The sequence below is a fragment of the Poromitra crassiceps genome (genome assembly GCF_964638095.1).
Source record: "Poromitra crassiceps genome assembly, chromosome: 9".
Lineage (NCBI taxonomy): Eukaryota > Metazoa > Chordata > Actinopteri > Beryciformes > Melamphaidae > Poromitra > Poromitra crassiceps.
The window spans coordinates 16,160,878-16,179,409 of NC_139630.1; the positions used below are offsets into that span (position 1 = coordinate 16,160,878).

Below are 18,532 nucleotides of genomic sequence, written 5' to 3' on the forward strand. Positions count from 1 at the left end.
GACAGTCAGGACACTAACTCAATCGTTTACTCACTCAGTCATGGACGTTTATAGTGAGTTTAGTGGGAAAATAGACGTAGCTAAGGATAGGAAGGTGCTAGCAGTGGTATGCAACCCTGACCTACTCAGGAGCCACAACGACAACAACAAAAATGCTTTGCAAGAGCCACTATCCAAAAGAGTCCCTTTCGTCCATTTATCTTTTTTTAGAATTGTATTTATTTATTTATTTATTATTATATATTTTTTTTAAGTAGGACTTAAAGAGCCACAAGTTCAACTACCAATGAAGGAGCCGCATGTGGCTCTAGAGCCTCGGATTGAGTATCACTGAGAGAGTCGGGATTCAAGGGGTGAGTAGGAATAGTCAATAGTGGCTAGGGGGCTATGGGTGGTGTGTTTTTTTTTTTGGGGGGGGGGGGGGGGGGGGGGGGGGGGGGGGGGAGTGGCACTGTGGGCTTAACACTTTGAGTGCCACGGCCCTTGGGCAAAAGGTTGCTTGCTGTGCCACATAGGCCGCAATGCATTTTAAAACAGTCATATAATTTCTTTAATAATTAAAACACTGAACACGCACAAATAACGATGAGACTCTCTTCTATCACCTGCAAAAAAAAGTTTATTGATCCCATTTTCCGTTCTTTAGTTATGAGCCGGAGAAGATAGCTTGATTGAAGCAAAAACAGCCCTTTTTTTGTACGAGCTGAGATAATGAGCCTTTTGTGAAATTAAACATTTCAAGCACATCACTGACTCTGAAGCTAATTTTCTGATGTCTGGGTCTGTCTGGGTGAAGTGTATGCTGCTCTGCGTGCCCCACCTCCCCCCCTCCTCCTCCCCCCCCCCCCCGTTGTGGGAGGAGTGTCTCTCTGCTCTGCTCGGCTGTTTGCTTTGCGTGTGCTCAGCACTGAAAAAGTCCGCTAGATCCAGCTTTTTTACAGCCGCGTGTACCAGCTCCCATGCTTTCAGTTGAGAATAATAACAAATCCACGGCTGATCATGCGAATGGGCTGTTGCAGCGGACACCGAGGTGCTCAATTGTGATAGCAGATTGGCTGCTGCAGGGGCACAGCTAAACGTTATGCTTCAATGAAGCAGCTGCATACGGACGGATGCGATGCGATTTCCTTTTCCCCAACGACTTCTTCTGTGTTTTACTCCACGTTCTCTCATCTGGAGAGCGCTGTCGCCACCTAAGGGTTCTGTAAAATAGGTTAGACACATTCAATAGCTCTCATATTGTAAGAGGCGATGTAAGAAGCTGAGATGGACACCCCCCCGTCAAAAAAACAATTTCGAGTTATTGACGCCATATGGCGTCGCTGGCACTCAATGTGTTAAAGTCGAGCTGAACCCAAAAATGACTTTTATTTTCTTTTAGTTCAAATAATAATAATAAACATGGGTTTTCTATAGCGCTTTTCTAGAACTCAAAGACGCTTTACAAACAAAGAAACACTAAAGGGGCGGGGACGACGTAAGTGCAACAGACAATGGACAAACACGACACAGGCACACAGGGATAGGCAGGGGGAGCTAGGAGAAGGCAGAGGAGAAGAGATGGGTTTTGAGGCGGGATTGGAAGACATTGAGGGAGTCTGAATCTCTAATACCTGGGTATGCAGTGCACCTATTTAATAATGTATGCAAAAAATATCACAACAATCTAATTTCTTTAGTTTTTCACAATTTTTCACATCAAAAGTTCATTTTTCAAGATTTCATTGATAACAGTAATGTACAGTTTGCTGACGTCACCTAGTACTATCAAATTTCTACCCCATTTCAACCAATCATATCACGACATGCAGCTGTCAATCAAATCTTCATTTCAGGATAATTTTCTCTACCAAATGAAGTAGAAAATGGCACCTAGTGCCTGTCATCTGGCAGAATTCCTATCCCATAAACTAACTACTAACTTGGCCAATTGTTAGAAACATGAACAACAAACAAAAACTATAATCTCTAAGAATGCAAAGAAATGTAACTGGCTCGTTAAAACGCGCATTCCATTCCTACTTGATGTCGGCACCGGCGATGAAGCAGCCGGGCTTGGTGGAGATGAACACGGCGCTCTTCACCGCTCCGTTCGACCACACCTCCCCCATCACCTCCGTCAGCTCCGCCTGCATCTGCACCGACAGCGTGTTCACCTGTGCACACACACACGCACACACACACACACACACACACACACACACACACACACAGTCTTTGATTAATCACGTCAAATCTGCCAGGGGGAGACGGAGACATACAGGTAGATGAAAGACTGTCACTCACAAACAATCTCTCTCTCTCTGACATGTACTCTCTCTTCCTCCTCCCCTCTCGCTCTCACACACACACACACACACACACACACACACCTTGGATGTTGGATCGTTGAGGCGTATGACTGCCACATCCTCCTTGAGCTCGTAGCTGACGTGAGTTCGAGCTTGACGGACAGAGCGGTGAGAGAGAGAGAGAGGCAGTCAGCTACTGTTAGTTAGCTCCTTTTTAAACACCTGCTGTCCCTGAAGCGGCTTGGCAGACACACATCACATTTCTACGATTTGTTGATTTAAATAGGGAAATCAAAATGCAATGTAAATATGCCAGATTTAGCCACCGGATCTCCATCAGCTCAGCTGTCCCTTGGCAGGTTGAAGTCACAGTAAAACAAGAAAACCAACGTGAGAGTGAGGCGTTCAGTTCCTTTTTACACTGTTGAGTCAAATCCTCCACAGTAAGAATACAACTGTGTTCATCACATTACAGGTGCACCACACAGCCTGGCCATTGTCTAGGCTTAACTCAAAGTTTCAGGACCTACAGTAGTATATCAGTTGGAAATGAAACAATATGAACATTTCATATCATGATTATAGTGACGAAAACTCAGTATTATCACGGTATTGTTAAAATGTGCTGGACATTTTCAAAAAGTACTAATACACTCACAGAAATCAGTTCACCAAGTTTTATATTGAAAACTCAGACCCAACAAGGATTTGATACACTCACTGAAATCATTTCTCCAAGGCTGCACGTTTGCATCTGGGAGACGGTTGCCAACTTTGGTTGATGATGGACAGTATTTACCATGTTTTTCAAAGTGTACGGTTATCGTGGGGAATTTGATCAAGGTTATCGTAAGGAACTTAATATCAGTTCAGCCCTAAAGCCCCAGACACAGCGTGAAAATATGTGTGTCACAGTATCGTATCAGTGGGCTTGGTGTGTCTGGGGCTTTAATACCGTGTGTGCTGCATTCAATGGATCAGTCATCAGCACGGAGATACTTACCTGCCAATGAGGAAGAGACTGAGAGACTTCGCCTGCCATGACCTGAGAGAGAGAGACAGAGAGAGACAGAGAGAGAGACAGAGAGAGACAGAGAGAGAGAGAGAGAGAGAAGAGAGAGAGAGAGAGGTGGGGAGAGAGAGATTTTTTTAACTTTTATAAATTAGAAATTAATCAATTGTGACACATTTATCACACAAACCAAAGAAAAAATCACAGACTCCAAAATGGTAAAAAAACAACAACAACAAAACAACGATGCAAATACAAAATTAAAGAATTTCTTCTTCAATGACTGAACAAATGGCTGTATTTGTATTTTGTACTTATTTATTTATTTGAGGGACAGTGCACATTAAATTAACATTAGTGTAAACATGCCAGTGTTAGCCAAACGGCTAATTTTGAACCGATGTCCCTTGGCCAGAACTTAAGATAGCCAGTAAAAACAAACACCAACAATAAAACACACAAGCAAATACAAAATAGGAGTAAATGTAGTGAAACCCCACTGTGAAATAAACTATCTAAGTTCTTTAAAGGGAAAAGAATCTGACATCCACTCAGACTCTCACTTTCACCAGTGCAGCGACCAAAGGAAGTGAATCTTATCTCTTATCTGCCCCTGAACCACTTTCTATTTGACTTTTGTTACTTTTATCATTGATAGTAAGTTGCCACTTTTCTGCACCACAGAGAGCGAGAGAGAGCGAGAGAGAGAGAGAGAGAGAGAGAGAGAGAGAGAGCAAGAGAGAGAGAGAGAGAGAGAGAGAGAGAGAGAGAGAGACAGAGAGAGAGAGAGAGAGAGAGAGAGAGAGAGAGAGAGAGAGAGAGAGAGAGAGAGAGAGAGAGAGAGAGAGATTAACTATGACCCAGACTGCCCTCACACAGAGGGCAGTCTGGGTCAGGCCTGCTGTAGTAGTAGATCCAGGGTCAAGCCTATCTTTGGGGTTGACCCTTGGTCTACTTCCAAGGGTTCCACAGGCAGACCACTGGCAGGGCTGGCTGACCAGTCAGTGTTCAGCAGTGGACAGATGGTGTCATGGGAGAGCCAACCAGAAACAGAGAGATAGAGAGAGAGAGCGAGAGAGAGAGGGGGGGGGGGGGGGTGGAGGTGTAGCTGACCTTGTCATAAGATCAGCCCCATTGTGTTTAATGGTGAGTCTGTTTTAAACAGTTATGAAATCAGTAGAGTGGATTAATCACAGCGATTGAATTGAAATGATGTAACGTGATCTGACAGACTAATCTAATGCAGTCTGAGAAACAACAAGCACCATCTACTGCTCAACTCCATCCTCAGAAAAAAAATCTGGATATCATTGAAAGCTTCAAGCCAGCAATGTCCAGAGACTCCAGACACATCAGCAATGTCCAGAGACTCCAGACACATCAGCAATGTCCAGACACATCAGCAATGTCCAGACACATCAAGCAAAGAGCTTCTTTTTTTTTACCAAAAATGTTTGACGAGTGTCTCCCAAGTTCTGTCACCTGCTTATTCATTGGCTATAATGCAGTGAATTCTTTGACACCATCGAATGTTAGGGCTGCACGTCACCGTGCACAATATGCAAAACAAAAACATATTGCAATTATACTGACAGATATTGCGATTGCAATCTGCGTTACAATTTTAGTGGGACTTGTCATTTTTGTATTTCATTTTCACTGGCAAATAAAAAGTAAAAATGTGATGTGATTTGTCCTGGAGTCTTCTCTGTACACCAAGCCAGAGGCCACATCAACATCAACATGGGGGGCACGGCGGGTGGCACAAGAAGGTTCTGGGTTCACTTCCTGTCTGGGACACTGTGTGAAGGTTGCATGTTCTCCCCATGCTCCCCTAACCTGACGCTGCCAGATGGACGGTATAGCTCCACATAGGTTTCACTAAACCAGTCGATCTGGGTTTGAAGTCACCAGACCCGCTGACGGAGGCGGGCACTTTGTCCAAGCTACTTGGCAGGTGATTGGATGACCCATCTGTCTATCACCGCTGGTGGGTGTTAACTTCAACCAATCAGATCGCGGAAGGTGCCTGTGGATGATCTCCGTGGTATTCATTGATTGAGTCCTCGCGGTCGTAAAGTCACCTTCGAAGCATTTAGTTAGATTATAACGAACTAGTTGTGTGGCTTAGCCTTCCCAAATGTTGAGGGTCGTTTTTTAGAATTTAATACATAGAATTGGGAACATTACATTCAATTTCATTCAGACTGCCTGTCACTTCCGCGATGTTGACGAGTGAAAAGAACTACAAAGACCATGTACCCACTACTTGCCCAGACGAGCCTGCCCGCCTACGGCCGCCGCTGATTCGTCGGCCCGGCAATGGCCGGCATGGCTCGACCAATCATCTTAAACTGCCTGTGCGGGTCCAGACCGTCACGGAGAACCAAATGAAATGTGAGTTCACGTGACGGGCGGTTTACCAGGCTAATGCTCCCCTGGGGCTCCTCTCAAAACGTGCAGAATATCGCATCTGACCAGTGACGACCATGTTGAAGATGCACCTGCAGTGTACACAAGAAAGCTGCCTGCCTGCCCACTGCTCCTGCCCCCCCCCCCCCCCCCCCCCCCCCTTCGGGATGAAGGACAAGCCTGGATGGGATAAATGCAGAGACTGTATTTCACTGGTGTGTGTGGCTGGCAGCATGTGTGTGTTGGGTTGTCATGTGACAATAAAGATGGGTCTTTCCGTCCAGTTCTTCTTCTAATCAGGATGGTGATAGTGGTACCGGCCCGCCCCAGAAGGAAGTTGAGGAGATGTGCATGCTGCCTGCCAACCAGCACCCAAATGCAGCCACCAAGTAGACCTGAGCTTGCAGAGTGAGGAAACACCAAGATGAAGTGTCTGACTGCTGCTGGAATGGAGAGATCATCAAGCCAGCACATGGAAGCTGGAGAGCAGCTGTCTCCAAATCATCAAGAGCAAAGTCCAGAAATAAGTTCCTCCACCACTGGAGGTCTGAGAGAAAAACGGTTTTAAACCTTTCCTCAAGGGACCACACCACACAGCATTCCATGTATGAGAATCAAACCTGTGTTTTTCTAGCAATCACAAGATATCAATCACTTTTTGGAAAACAAAATAAACACTTTGCTGAGATAAATAACTTGCTTTGTGTATGTAGTGTGATATAGTCCTATGGCGAATTGAATAGTGCTACTCCAAGGTCTTGCGTCATGTTGTAATGTGTATACCGCCATGGTTAAAAAAGGCAAGATTAAAGTGACAGATTTGCCAATGGAGTTTGGCGACAACTTATCTCCATACAAGAGAGGGGGCGGTACGTGCAGGGGACGACACACACTACTCAATCCCATCTAGGTGAAAGTTCACCACAGTCAATGAAACAGAAATAGAGAAATACTGAAAACTCACAAATGATCGCCTATGAAACAGAGGTAAAATCATACATTACATGAAGCATACCTGACGCTAGGGAGTATTTGCTGGCTGTAAACCTGGATAAAACGCCGGCTGCACGAACCGCTGCCATGATCCTAACCTGAAGACGTGTGTCTGTCAGTGGAGGGCGCAACAGTGTCGAGTGTCAAACTACATAAGGACCTAAAAACGCAGAATGCGATATTGCCGTAACGTAAATATCCATATATTGACAATCTAAACACATGTGTGGCATAAATACATCATAAAATAGTTGTAATGAAAACTGAGATCAATGCAGTTTGCTAACTCACACATTATATGTAAACTGTCGATTAGTTGCGCACAATATGCTGTCAGGCATATTTGAGGACAGCCAAAACCCCGGTGGGTCCTTGAGAACATGAGCGGGTTTTGTAGTCATTTGGGCCGAGCGTTTGACAGGGAAGCCGTGTTCAGCAGCAGAGACGTAACACACACAGGTAAGCATCAGCGCTGATCCAGTCTGAAAGGAACGTGTACTTTGTATGATTTAACACTGCCAACGTGTTGCTTTATCCAAAGCACAGCTGACTAGCTCCAAACAAACTCTATGGAAAGCTTCGCTAACGAGCTCACTGCTACGCACTCGGCTAACATTAGCTAGCGTTAGCTTGCCGTGTACACACAGCCGACACACCACCTAGCTAGCGTGATGTCATGCTGATTCAGTGATTTTATTTTATGATTGTTGTTGTTGCTTCTAGACAACACTGTCACACACAGAGCGTGTTGTCACCTGACAGATCTCTGCTGGAGTCCCGTGATTTGTGTGTTTGTGTCCTTGTCTGTCATTCTCCAGCCAGGAGAGGAATCTGGGTGAAGGGTCACGGCCTGAGGCAGGGGGCGGGGCCGTGTCTGTGGCTGGAATCACAATCCAAATCAGATTTAGTTTATTCATTTGATCCCTGAGGAGGAGAATGTGGTTACTTTGAGGTTGCTCACATTCTAGTAGATTAAGGAAAATGAGAAATATGTAAAAAATATCTGCATACTTGTCCCAAGAGCCTGGATTGTACTACACGGGGGGGAGGGTGGCACAGTGGTAGAGTTCTTGCCTCGCACCATGCCTTCGGTGCCTGCTGCTGCCCAGGTGGGCTATCTCGTCTAAAGAGCCTTTCTCTGTGGAGTTTGCATGTTCTCCCCGTGCTCCCCTGGGGTTTCCTCCATATATAACCCCCCACTAAAAACATGCAGAAGATGGTCGTCTGAACAGCGGCGGTTGGAAGAAGTTGGTCCCCGGGCGCTTCACTGCAGCTGCCCACGACTCCTGTCCTGAACCATGGAGGAGGAGGACGAGCCAGGATGGGTCAAACACAGAAGACGAATTTCACAGCGTCTGTCGGCGTCTGTGACTAATATGTATAAATGTATTGTATGATATGGATGGATTACTACAATATATAAGGCAGCCTTTGGGATTATGATGGTGGCTTATTACCTTTAGTGATGCCAGACATTCAAGTCACAGGTTGATATTATGGTTCACCTTTGCCCTATAAAACTAGACCTGTTTATTTGTTGGCAGTCATAGAAATGCGCCAGCCCAGCTTAGTGATCGAGATGTGTGGAGATCACAGGAGGAATCCTAGAGTAACAAGTAGTCTTTGTTTCTCTGCAGAACAAAATGGCTTCCATGCTGCGGAACTCGATGCGGAGCGGCCCGGTCAGCCCTGCCTGGGCTGTACAGTTTGGTGAGTCCACTTCTCTACATCCTGAGTTCTGAAACAGTCACTCAGGATCCAGAACACATCACAGACCACTTCTCTACATCTTTAGTTCTTAAACAGTCACTCAGGATCCAGAACACATCACAGTCCTCTTCTCTACATCCTGAGTTCTGAAACAGTCACTCAGGATCCAGAACACATCACAGACCACTTCTCTACATCCTGAGTTCTTAAACAGTCACTCAGGATCCAGAACACATCACAGACCACTTCTCTACATCCTGAGTTCTTAAACAGTCACTCAGGATCCAGAACACATCACAGACCACTTCTCTACATCCTGAGTTCTTAAACAGTCACTCAGGATCCAGAACACATCACAGACCACTTCTCTACATCCTGAGTTCTGAAACAGTCACTCAGGATCCAGAACACATCACAGACCACTTCTCTACATCCGGAGTTCTTAAACAGTCACTCAGGATCCAGAACACATCACAGACCACTTCTCTACATCCTGAGTTCTTAAACAGTGAGTCAGGATCCAGAACACATCACAGACCACTTCTCTACATCCTGAGTTCTTAAACAGTCACTCAGGATCCAGAACACATCACAGACCACTTCTCTACATCTGAGTTCTTAAACAGTGAGTCAGGATCCAGAACACATCACAGACCACTTCTCTACATCTGAGTTCTTAAACAGTGAGTCAGGATCCAGAACACATCACAGACCACTTCTCTACATCTGAGTTCTTAAACAGTGAGTCAGGATCCAGAACACATCACAGACCACTTCTCTACATCCTGAGTTCTTAAACAGTGAGTCAGGATCCAGAACACATCACAGACCACTTCTCTACAGCTGAGTTCTTAAACAGTGAGTCAGGATCCAGAACACATCACAGACCACTTCTCTACATCTGAGTTCTTAAACAGTGAGTCAGGATCCAGAACACATCACAGACCACTTCTCTACATCTGAGTTCTTAAACAGTGAGTCAGGATCCAGAACACATCACAGACCACTTCTCTACATCTGAGTTCTTAAACAGTGAGTCAGGATCCAGAACACATCACAGACCACTTCTCTACATCCTGAGTTCTTAAACAGTTACTCATGTCACCACATGACAAGCGCAGTAGCAGGTTTAATCAGCCTCACTCTCAAGACAGAAGACTACATTTACATTCAAACTCTTTTCCCCAGGTGATCATTGACTGCTTATTATTATTACCCGACACTCTGTTTTTGTGGGCTTGATAGCAGACTAACCCTAAGTTATTATATCTCCTGGTTAAATAAAGTTCTGTGTCCAGATCTTGTCACAATAATAATGTTTTATTTTCCTCTTACTCAACTCTAGCCTGGTTAAAACCATCCTGATCAGGAGACCCTCACATTCTGTTTCGCTCTCTGTCTGGACTTCCATCCTCCCACATCGATTTCCTGAAATGACATGTGACTGAGCCAATCAGAGACTGTGTTACTAATGTGACCGAGCCAATCAGAGACTGTGTTACTAATGTGACCGAGCCAATCAGAGACTGTGTTACTAATGTGACCGAGCCAATCAGAGACTGTGTTACTATGTGACCGAGCCAATCAGAGACTGTGTTACTAATGTGACCGAGCCAATCAGAGACTGTGTTACTATGTGTTACATGCTACCGCGTCTGGTGTACATTGGGTTTTAGGCTACAATAGTGTTACCTGCTCATGATTGTGTGCGGCGTGCGTGCGGTAATAAGAGCATTGTACTAAAGTGATTGGTTTGGTAAAGAGTGTTCATGGACTGAATTGACGATGATATGGAAGGTGTTTCTCTCTTCTAGAACACAGAGACATAACCAGTTTAATGTTTACTGTTTATCTGTATGTGGACCATCAGCCTTGTGTCTGTATTTTCATTTGTATTTGATTCGATTAACCACAACACACTCTCTCTCTCTCTGTCTGCCTGTCTGCCTGTCTGCCTGTCTGCCTGTCTGTCTGTCTGTCTGCCTGTCTGTCTGTCTGTCTGTCGTGTCTGCCTGTCTGTCTGTCTGTCTGTCTGTCTGTCTGTCTGTCTGTCTGTCTGTCTGTCTCTCTGTCTGTCTCTCTGTCTGTCTGCAGCGGCTCGCTCTCTCAGTACGACGGCTCAGCTCCAGGCTCAGGGTAAGTCATCATCACTGCCAGGGAATAGAGTTTGATTAGAGCTACATCAGAGCTAAGCTAAGGTCCTCTCAGAGCTTTGGAGGGGTTGAAAACATATCCTGACGTGGCTGAGTCAGGAGTGCTGCTCACTCACTGCTGTGTAGCAGACATGTTTGTATCTTGCTGCTTAGGTTCAATTCAGAAATGGCTTTAGGCTGGGGCGACCGGGTAGTGTAGCGGTAGATTCCCTGCCTACAGTACCAACACGAGGGTCGCAGGTTCACACCCCCCTGTTACCTCCGGCTTGGTCAGGCGTCCATACAGGCACGATTGTCTGTGTCTGCGGCTGGGAAGTCGGATTAAGGGTATGTGTCCTGGTCGCTGCACTAGCGCCTCCTCTGGTCGGTCGGGGTGCCTGTTCGAGGCGGAAGGGAACTGATGGGAAGGAATAGCGTGTGATCGTCCCACGTGCTACGTGTTGCCGGTGAAGTTCCCCGCTGTCAGGTGAATCGGGGGGGGGGGGGGGGGTATGGTATCAGCATAATATCGGTATCGGCAGATATCCAAATTCAGGTATCGGAATCGGATCGGAAGTGAAAAAATGTGGATGTGGATCGGTGCATCCCTAGAAGCGGCATAAAAGATAAATTGAAAAGACATGTTTTAAAATGATACAGCATGTATTCGTATCCCCACTGACTAACCCACAGTCAAATGGCTCCAGAAAATGCTCTCCTCTGTCTCCACTATTGTGTCTCCCTCAGCCTCTCTGCTGTCCAGACAAAGATCAACTATTAAGGGCAGTTGACGACTCATTGTGCTTTAAAAAAATGCCTCGCTACAATACCAATGTATTATGGTAGACTTAATTTAGTAAGATTAGGTGTCTGTGTTTTTGTGATACTGCCCAACGTATTCAACGTAGAGTCTGGGGAGAGACTATCTCTCGGGACACTACCAATTTGTCCCGGTTTCCACCACAATTAAAATAATAATAATGATAGTATTATAGTTGTTCTTCAGCGCTTACGTAGACGGTTATCATGTTCTGTCATGTGGAATGCTGTGGAATGAACCTCCATATGAAAAAAAGTGCGCCTATGAGAAGCAGACAGCAGCCAGGACCTGCAGTGCTACAAACACACAACCAAAATCAAAGCTGTATAGATCATGACAAGAGGTCTCACTCTGGCCCTAAAAGAAAGATTTCTTTTTTAACTTAGTTTTTATTCCACACATATGAAAAACAATTGGAGATGCCCATACAATTACACTTATTTTGTAACTTATCCTCCCTGTCTGATCCATACATTAATGTAACTGTAGTCTTCTTCGATGGCAATCATCCTATCATTACCAGTGAATTGACATTACATTAAATAAATCCAACACACAGACTTAGTGGATTATACTCAAGACAGAATCACAAAAAAGGCATATACACACATCTGTACAAGTGTAACCGCTTATATTAAAAAAAATATATATGAATAAAATAAAATAAGAGTGGTGACTAAAGGTCAGACTTTGCTTGTATTAAATGAGCCCATCTTACATCGAACCTTTCTACTTTCAACTGTAATTTCGCTGTGATTTTCTTCACGATAAAGACATTTTTTACCCTTTCTCTCCATTGCGTTATGCAGGGGGGCTGCTGCAGCTTCAACCAGGAGACTGTTATCATCTTTTTCGCTATTAAAAGCAGAACTCTCAATAAATAAATAAAGTCTTTATCCATGTCATTGTTGGGAGGTATGCCCAGTACAGAAAGTACGTGTGTTCTGTCCTGCAAATCATTCCACTGATGTTTTGGCCCTCCGAGGTGCGAGCGGAGTGATGCATCTTGTGTGTGTGTGTTAAAGAGAGAGAACTGATGCTGTCGGCACCAAGGAATTTCATCCTTCATTTTTCCATATACATTTATATATCCATTTATATCACCCTAATTTTGCCTAACTCTTATGCAACCCTGCTGGTGTTGGTGTTGGTCTTAGTGTTGTTTGTCCGTCCGTGTTCAGTTCAGACCAAGAGCAAGAAGACGTTGGCCCGGCCCGGTGTGAAGAACATAGTTCTGGTGGAAGGAGTTCGAACCCCCTTCCTGTTGTCTGGCACCACGTACGTCTCTGCTCTATTCCTGTGGTGAAGTGTTCTGACTGGAGCCACTGGCCAGCATTCTCATGGGCTATTTTGGGGGAATTTTCCACAGACCCAGGTGATCAGGTGATCCGATCACTCGTGAGAGGATTTTAAAGTCATGGATTTAAATTTTTTAAAGTAAACTCCACACAATGCGTTTGGCATTTTCTTTTGCCGACTTTCTGTTCTGTTCTGATGTAACCATTAAAACACAGCAGAGGAGATTTTGAGTGTGCGACTTCTTTTCTTTATGTTACTTTTGCCGACTTTCTGAAAATTCAATTAAAAGTTGCGATACATTTGGATGGAAACCCAGCTACTGTCTCTGTTAGCAGAGATGACCTCAGCGGCGTGAAGGTCAAACCTCTCTGCTCTGTGTTTACAGATACGCTGACCTGATGCCCCATGACCTGGCCAGAGCAGCGCTACAGTAAGAGTGTGTGTGTGTGTGTGTGTGTGTGTGTGTGTGTGTGTGTGTGAGAGAGTGAGTGATGAAGGCATGTGCATAATAACCATGCCTTGGAAACGTCTGTTGACTTTGTGGCTCAGCATACCATCAAGTTTGTGTGTGTGAATATATAGATACAGTATGTGTGTCCCTGTAGTTGTTGTATTAATTGTGGTGTCACTGTATTATATCACCATTAATAAAGTTAAAATGTATGTGTGTTTTTATTAACTAAAGAAAACATCCATCAATCGTTCAATGAATCAAATCCATCAATTGTATATTTATATAGCGTCAAATCATAACAAGGCGCTTTACAAATAGAGCAGGTAGAAGACCAGGCTCTTTATTTTAGACCCAACAATTGAAACTATTCTCACATGAACTGGTGATTTGACTGCAGGTCATGTGACAATTAAAACTATTTCACAACAAGAGCACATGGCCACGGCAGCAAGGAAAAAGAGCCCTTTAACCCTTGTGTGGTGTTCATGTTTTTGTTACTCAGCCAATGTTTGCGGGTCTGGTGGACCCGCCGCATTATTGGGTTTTTAAATCAATACAGCCATAACAATTTATGTAAAGATACTTACCAGATGTTTAATTTATCCCAATTACTAGCAATGAAGAGAGCATATGGTTAATATTGATCATTTACCTCTGTTAGATCACATTTATCAAAGTGCTATCCGTTTTTTATGATAAAATGGGAAAAAAGGAAAAAAGCTTCTCTCTCTTCAAAAATGATCTCTAAGGCCCTCTGAGCAGAGAATCTTTCCGCCATCTTGAGATGCAGAGCCACACAAAGCAATGAAGGCAGCGCAAGAAAATACAGAATGGTTCATTCATACATATAAGATGTCCGGGTCCAGTGGACCCGGACATCTTATATGTAATAGAAATGTGTAGGGGGGGTGTATGGTGTGTGGTCATTAAATATGTATTCTGATATATGTTCTTCACAGAAAATGAGCCAAAGTCAGTGAGTCTCTTTTTGAAAAATTAATTAATTGTATAATTTTTCTTTTAATAAAAAATGAAAACGGGTCCCACAGACCCGAACACCACACAAGGGTTAAAGGATGGCTTTACCGGTAATCAACCCACTTTGTATCATTAATCATCTCTGTAATATTAAGCACATGGACAGTGTTTACCTTCTCTCTCTGTTTTCCTCATGGGTTTCCGATCTCCCATTTCCTCCTCTACCAAAGCTCTCCATTCTGACGCGTTTTACGTCACAACGCCTCAGAACGGATCTGCGGAAGTTCTGCTGGAGAGGCAGAATCTGCTCCGAGGGCGGCTGTTATTGTTTATTTTTATTATTATTAAGTATGCGCACATCTGCGGAGAATCACATGGAGAGCCTTAACAAGCCTTAATGACTTGCAGCTGGCGGGGGGGGGGGGGGGGGGGGCGGAGTTTCTGCAGACAGGAGCAGGAGCAAATTCTCCACGAGGTAAACAGAGAGAGAAGGTAAAACACTGTGCATGTGCTTATAATACCGAGATGATACAAAGTGGGTTGATTACTGGTAAAGCCATCCTTTAACGGGGAAGAAAAGCTTGAGCAGACCAGCTCTTGGTGTGCGTTCATCTGCCCTGAGCACATTCATACAACTATGATATACTGACTACCTGAGAGCTGCCCACCAGTACCTCCACAGTCCTCTACTGTCACAACACAAGCCTGCTTCTCCAACCTTTAGGCTGCCTGTACTCATGAGTGTTTTGGTTGTTGCAGTGAATGAACTTGGTTCTTTTGGGTTCCTGTAGGGGTCTATTGCACAAGACGGCTCTGCCTAAAGACGCTGTGGACTACATCATCTATGGGACGGTCATTCAGGAGGTCAAGACGAGCAACGTAGCAAGAGAGGTATTCTCACCCATACACCTTTCTATGATCTGTGCTGACACACCTGTGCATTATGTTCTATTAGCTTGACTAACAGAACTTTTACCAGTCCAGCCCAGCCTGTGAGCTTAACCACAGTCAGCTTAACCAGATGGCAACAGTACCAAACACAAACAGTCCACCACATGTTGAACTGGATCCCAGACAGTCTAGCTAAACTCATTCATAAAGCTGGACCAGTATAATGACAGTCTAGCTAAACTCATTCATAAAGCTGGTCCAGTATAATGACAGTCTAGCTAAACTCATTCATAAAGCTGGACCAGTATAATGACAGTCTAGCTAAACTCATTCATAAAGCTGGACCAGTATAATGACAGTCTAGCTAAACTCATTCATAAAGCTGGACCAGTATAATGACAGTCTAGCTAAACTCATTCATAAAGCTGGACCAGTATAATGACAGTCTAGCTAAACTCATTCATAAAGCTGGACCAGTATAATGACAGTCTAGCTAAACTCATTCATAAAGCTGGACCAGTATAATGACAGTCTAGCTAAACTCATTCATAAAGCTGGACCAGTATAATGACAATCTAGCTAAACTCATTCATAAAGCTGGACCAGTATAATGACAGTCTAGCTAAACTCATTCATAAAGCTGGACCAGTATAATGACAGTCTAGCTAAACTCATTCATAAAGCTGGACCAGTATAATGACAGTCTAGCTAAACTCATTCATAAAGCTGGACCAGTATAATGACAGTCTAGCTAAACTCATTCATAAAGCTGGACCAGTATAATGACAGTCTAGCTAAACTCATTCATAAAGCTGACCAGTATAATGACAGTCTAGCTAAACTCATTCATAAAGCTGGACCAGTATAATGACAGTCTAGCTAAACTCATTCATAAAGCTGGACCAGTATAATGACAGTCTAGCTAAACTCATTCATAAAGCTGGACCAGTATAATGACAGTCTAGCTAAACTCATTCATAAAGCTGGACCAGTATAATGACAGTCTAGCTAAACTCATTCATAAAGCTGACCAGTATAATGACAGTCTAGCTAAACTCATTCATAAAGCTGGACCAGTATAATGACAGTCTAGCTAAACTCATTCATAAAGCTGGACCAGTATAATGACAGTCTAGCTAAACTCATTCATAAAGCTGGACCAGTATAATGACAGTCTAGCTAAACTCATTCATAAAGCTGGACCAGTATAATGACAGTCTAGCTAAACTCATTCATAAAGCTGGACCAGTATAATGACAGTCTAGCTAAACTCATTCATAAAGCTGGACCAGTATAATGACAGTCTAGCTAAACTCATTCATAAAGCTGGACCAGTATAATGACAGTCTAGCTAAACTCATTCATAAAGCTGGACCAGTATAATGACAGTCTAGCTAAACTCATTCATAAAGCTGGACCAGTATAATGACAGTCTAGCTAAACTCATTCATAAAGCTGGACCAGTATAATGACAGTCTAGCTAAACTCATTCATAAAGCTGGACCAGTATAATGACAGTCTAGCTAAACTCATTCATAAAGCTGGACCAGTATAATGACAGTCTAGCTAAACTCATTCATAAAGCTGACCAGTATAATGACAGTCTAGCTAAACTCATTCATAAAGCTGGACCAGTATAATGACAGTCTAGCTAAACTCATTCATAAAGCTGGACCAGTATAATGACAGTCTAGCTAAACTCATTCATAAAGCTGGACCAGTATAATGACAGTCTAGCTAAACTCATTCATAAAGCTGGACCAGTATAATGACAGTCTAGCTAAACTCATTCATAAAGCTGACCAGTATAATGACAGTCTAGCTAAACTCATTCATAAAGCTGGACCAGTATAATGACAGTCTAGCTAAACTCATTCATAAAGCTGGACCAGTATAATGACAGTCTAGCTAAACTCATTCATAAAGCTGGACCAGTATAATGACAGTCTAGCTAAACTCATTCATAAAGCTGGACCAGTATAATGACAGTCTAGCTAAACTCATTCATAAAGCTGGACCAGTATAATGACAGTCTAGCTAAACTCATTCATAAAGCTGGACCAGTATAATGACAGTCTAGCTAAACTCATTCATAAAGCTGGACCAGTATAATGACAGTCTAGCTAAACTCATTCATAAAGCTGGACCAGTATAATGACAGTCTAGCTAAACTCATTCATAAAGCTGGACCAGTATAATGACAGTCTAGCTAAACTCATTCATAAAGCTGGACCAGTATAATGACAGTCTAGCTAAACTCATTCATAAAGCTGGAGCAGTATAATGGAGCTTAGCTATATATATATATCACTTCCTGTCAAACAAAATGTGTCACATGTTTGATGTCCTTCTATCTGAATGTGCGTCAGGATCTGAAACGAGCTCGAGCCGTGGCTCTGGTGGATCCCCCCACGTGATGAGATGTCTGTCTCACATTTAGATCTAGAGCAGAAAAGAGAGCCAGTGTTCTACTGTTGATTAGGGATGCAGGTGGCCACTAATTTCCCAGACGACTAGTCTATTTTTTTAATGTAGTATAAATGTAGTTTAAATGTAATGAGTCGACTAGTCTATAAGTAAGAAAACAGCCAAACCTGAGCGCAATTTAATCTATAAGGTTAAAACGTCAGAATGTTTTTTGCGTGTATTTAAGAGCCATTTGAAACCGTTAATCACGTTCGTCATAATCGTCAATATTCACAACATCTTGTGCTGTTTATGAACGTCACACATCAGAAAACATCAACAACTCACCTCAGAGCCGTGCATTCAGGCTAAATATACGTAGTCCATTTAACTTTTGTTAGCCTTTGACTTCAACAAAGTTGATCGGAAGCATCTTGCGCAGTCATTCATTGCCATATGAGCTGCGTTATCTTGTGTGGCTAACGTGTTAGCTTGTCGGGCTAAAACACGTTAGCGATGCTATAGCATCAGGTCCTGCTGTCCATATGTCTCTGCTGAATGTTGGTCGAGTGGTTAACGTTATATGCCAGTTTGATCTGACAGCCTACATACTACCACATTTTCATTTACTGGATCTAAATACTTCCAAACTGAGCTGGTTTTAAGAGATGTCATCTCCCTTCCACTCCTTTGCACGACATTACAGCCAATGCTGCTCCTCTCCCACTAACACATGCTGCCTGCTTTGTTTACATCCAGACATTAGAGGAGGCGGGGCTACAGTAGTGGCTGGTAAAGATGCAACAGCTCCCGCCCGCATTGTTTATTATTATGATCATTTAATTATTTGTTTAACAGACTAGTATTTTGGTGGCGACTAGCGAGGGTAGCGGACGTTTAAACATTTAACCGACTAGTCGCCTGCATCCCTACTGTTGATCTCCCTCCACTTCTTGCTGTGAGTGTGATGATGATGATGATGATGATGATGATGATGGTGGTGGTGGTGTGTGTGTCTTTCAGGCAGCGCTGGGTGCAGGCTTCTCTGATAAGATTCCAGCTCACACGGTCACCATGGCCTGCATCTCCTCCAACCAGGCCATGACTTCAGGTATGTCAAGATGTGGTGTGCTC

General features: G+C 43.6%; 2 protein-coding genes across 2 annotated transcripts in view; one reads left to right on the forward strand and one right to left on the reverse strand.

Annotated features, from left to right (window-relative positions):
- The window catches only part of hadhaa (hydroxyacyl-CoA dehydrogenase trifunctional multienzyme complex subunit alpha a), a 28,900-nt gene extending 22,073 nt beyond the window's left edge, over window positions 1–6,827 (reverse strand). The window contains exons 1-4 of the mRNA XM_083643268.1: window positions 6,731–6,827; window positions 3,295–3,336; window positions 2,373–2,443; window positions 2,023–2,156 (exon numbers count right to left, since the gene is read on the reverse strand). Coding sequence (XP_083499394.1) covers window positions 2,023–2,156; window positions 2,373–2,443; window positions 3,295–3,336; window positions 6,731–6,797 — 314 coding nt within the window. The 5' untranslated portion in view covers window positions 6,798–6,827. The remainder of the gene's footprint in view (window positions 1–2,022; window positions 2,157–2,372; window positions 2,444–3,294; window positions 3,337–6,730) is intronic.
- A 286-nt stretch (window positions 6,828–7,113) lies between these two features.
- hadhb (hydroxyacyl-CoA dehydrogenase trifunctional multienzyme complex subunit beta) overlaps window positions 7,114–18,532 on the forward strand; it is a 28,926-nt gene continuing 17,507 nt past the window's right edge. The window contains exons 1-7 of the mRNA XM_083643280.1: window positions 7,114–7,167; window positions 8,346–8,418; window positions 10,513–10,554; window positions 12,552–12,648; window positions 13,055–13,099; window positions 14,893–14,992; window positions 18,422–18,509. Coding sequence (XP_083499406.1) covers window positions 8,352–8,418; window positions 10,513–10,554; window positions 12,552–12,648; window positions 13,055–13,099; window positions 14,893–14,992; window positions 18,422–18,509 — 439 coding nt within the window. The 5' untranslated portion in view covers window positions 7,114–7,167; window positions 8,346–8,351. The remainder of the gene's footprint in view (window positions 7,168–8,345; window positions 8,419–10,512; window positions 10,555–12,551; window positions 12,649–13,054; window positions 13,100–14,892; window positions 14,993–18,421; window positions 18,510–18,532) is intronic.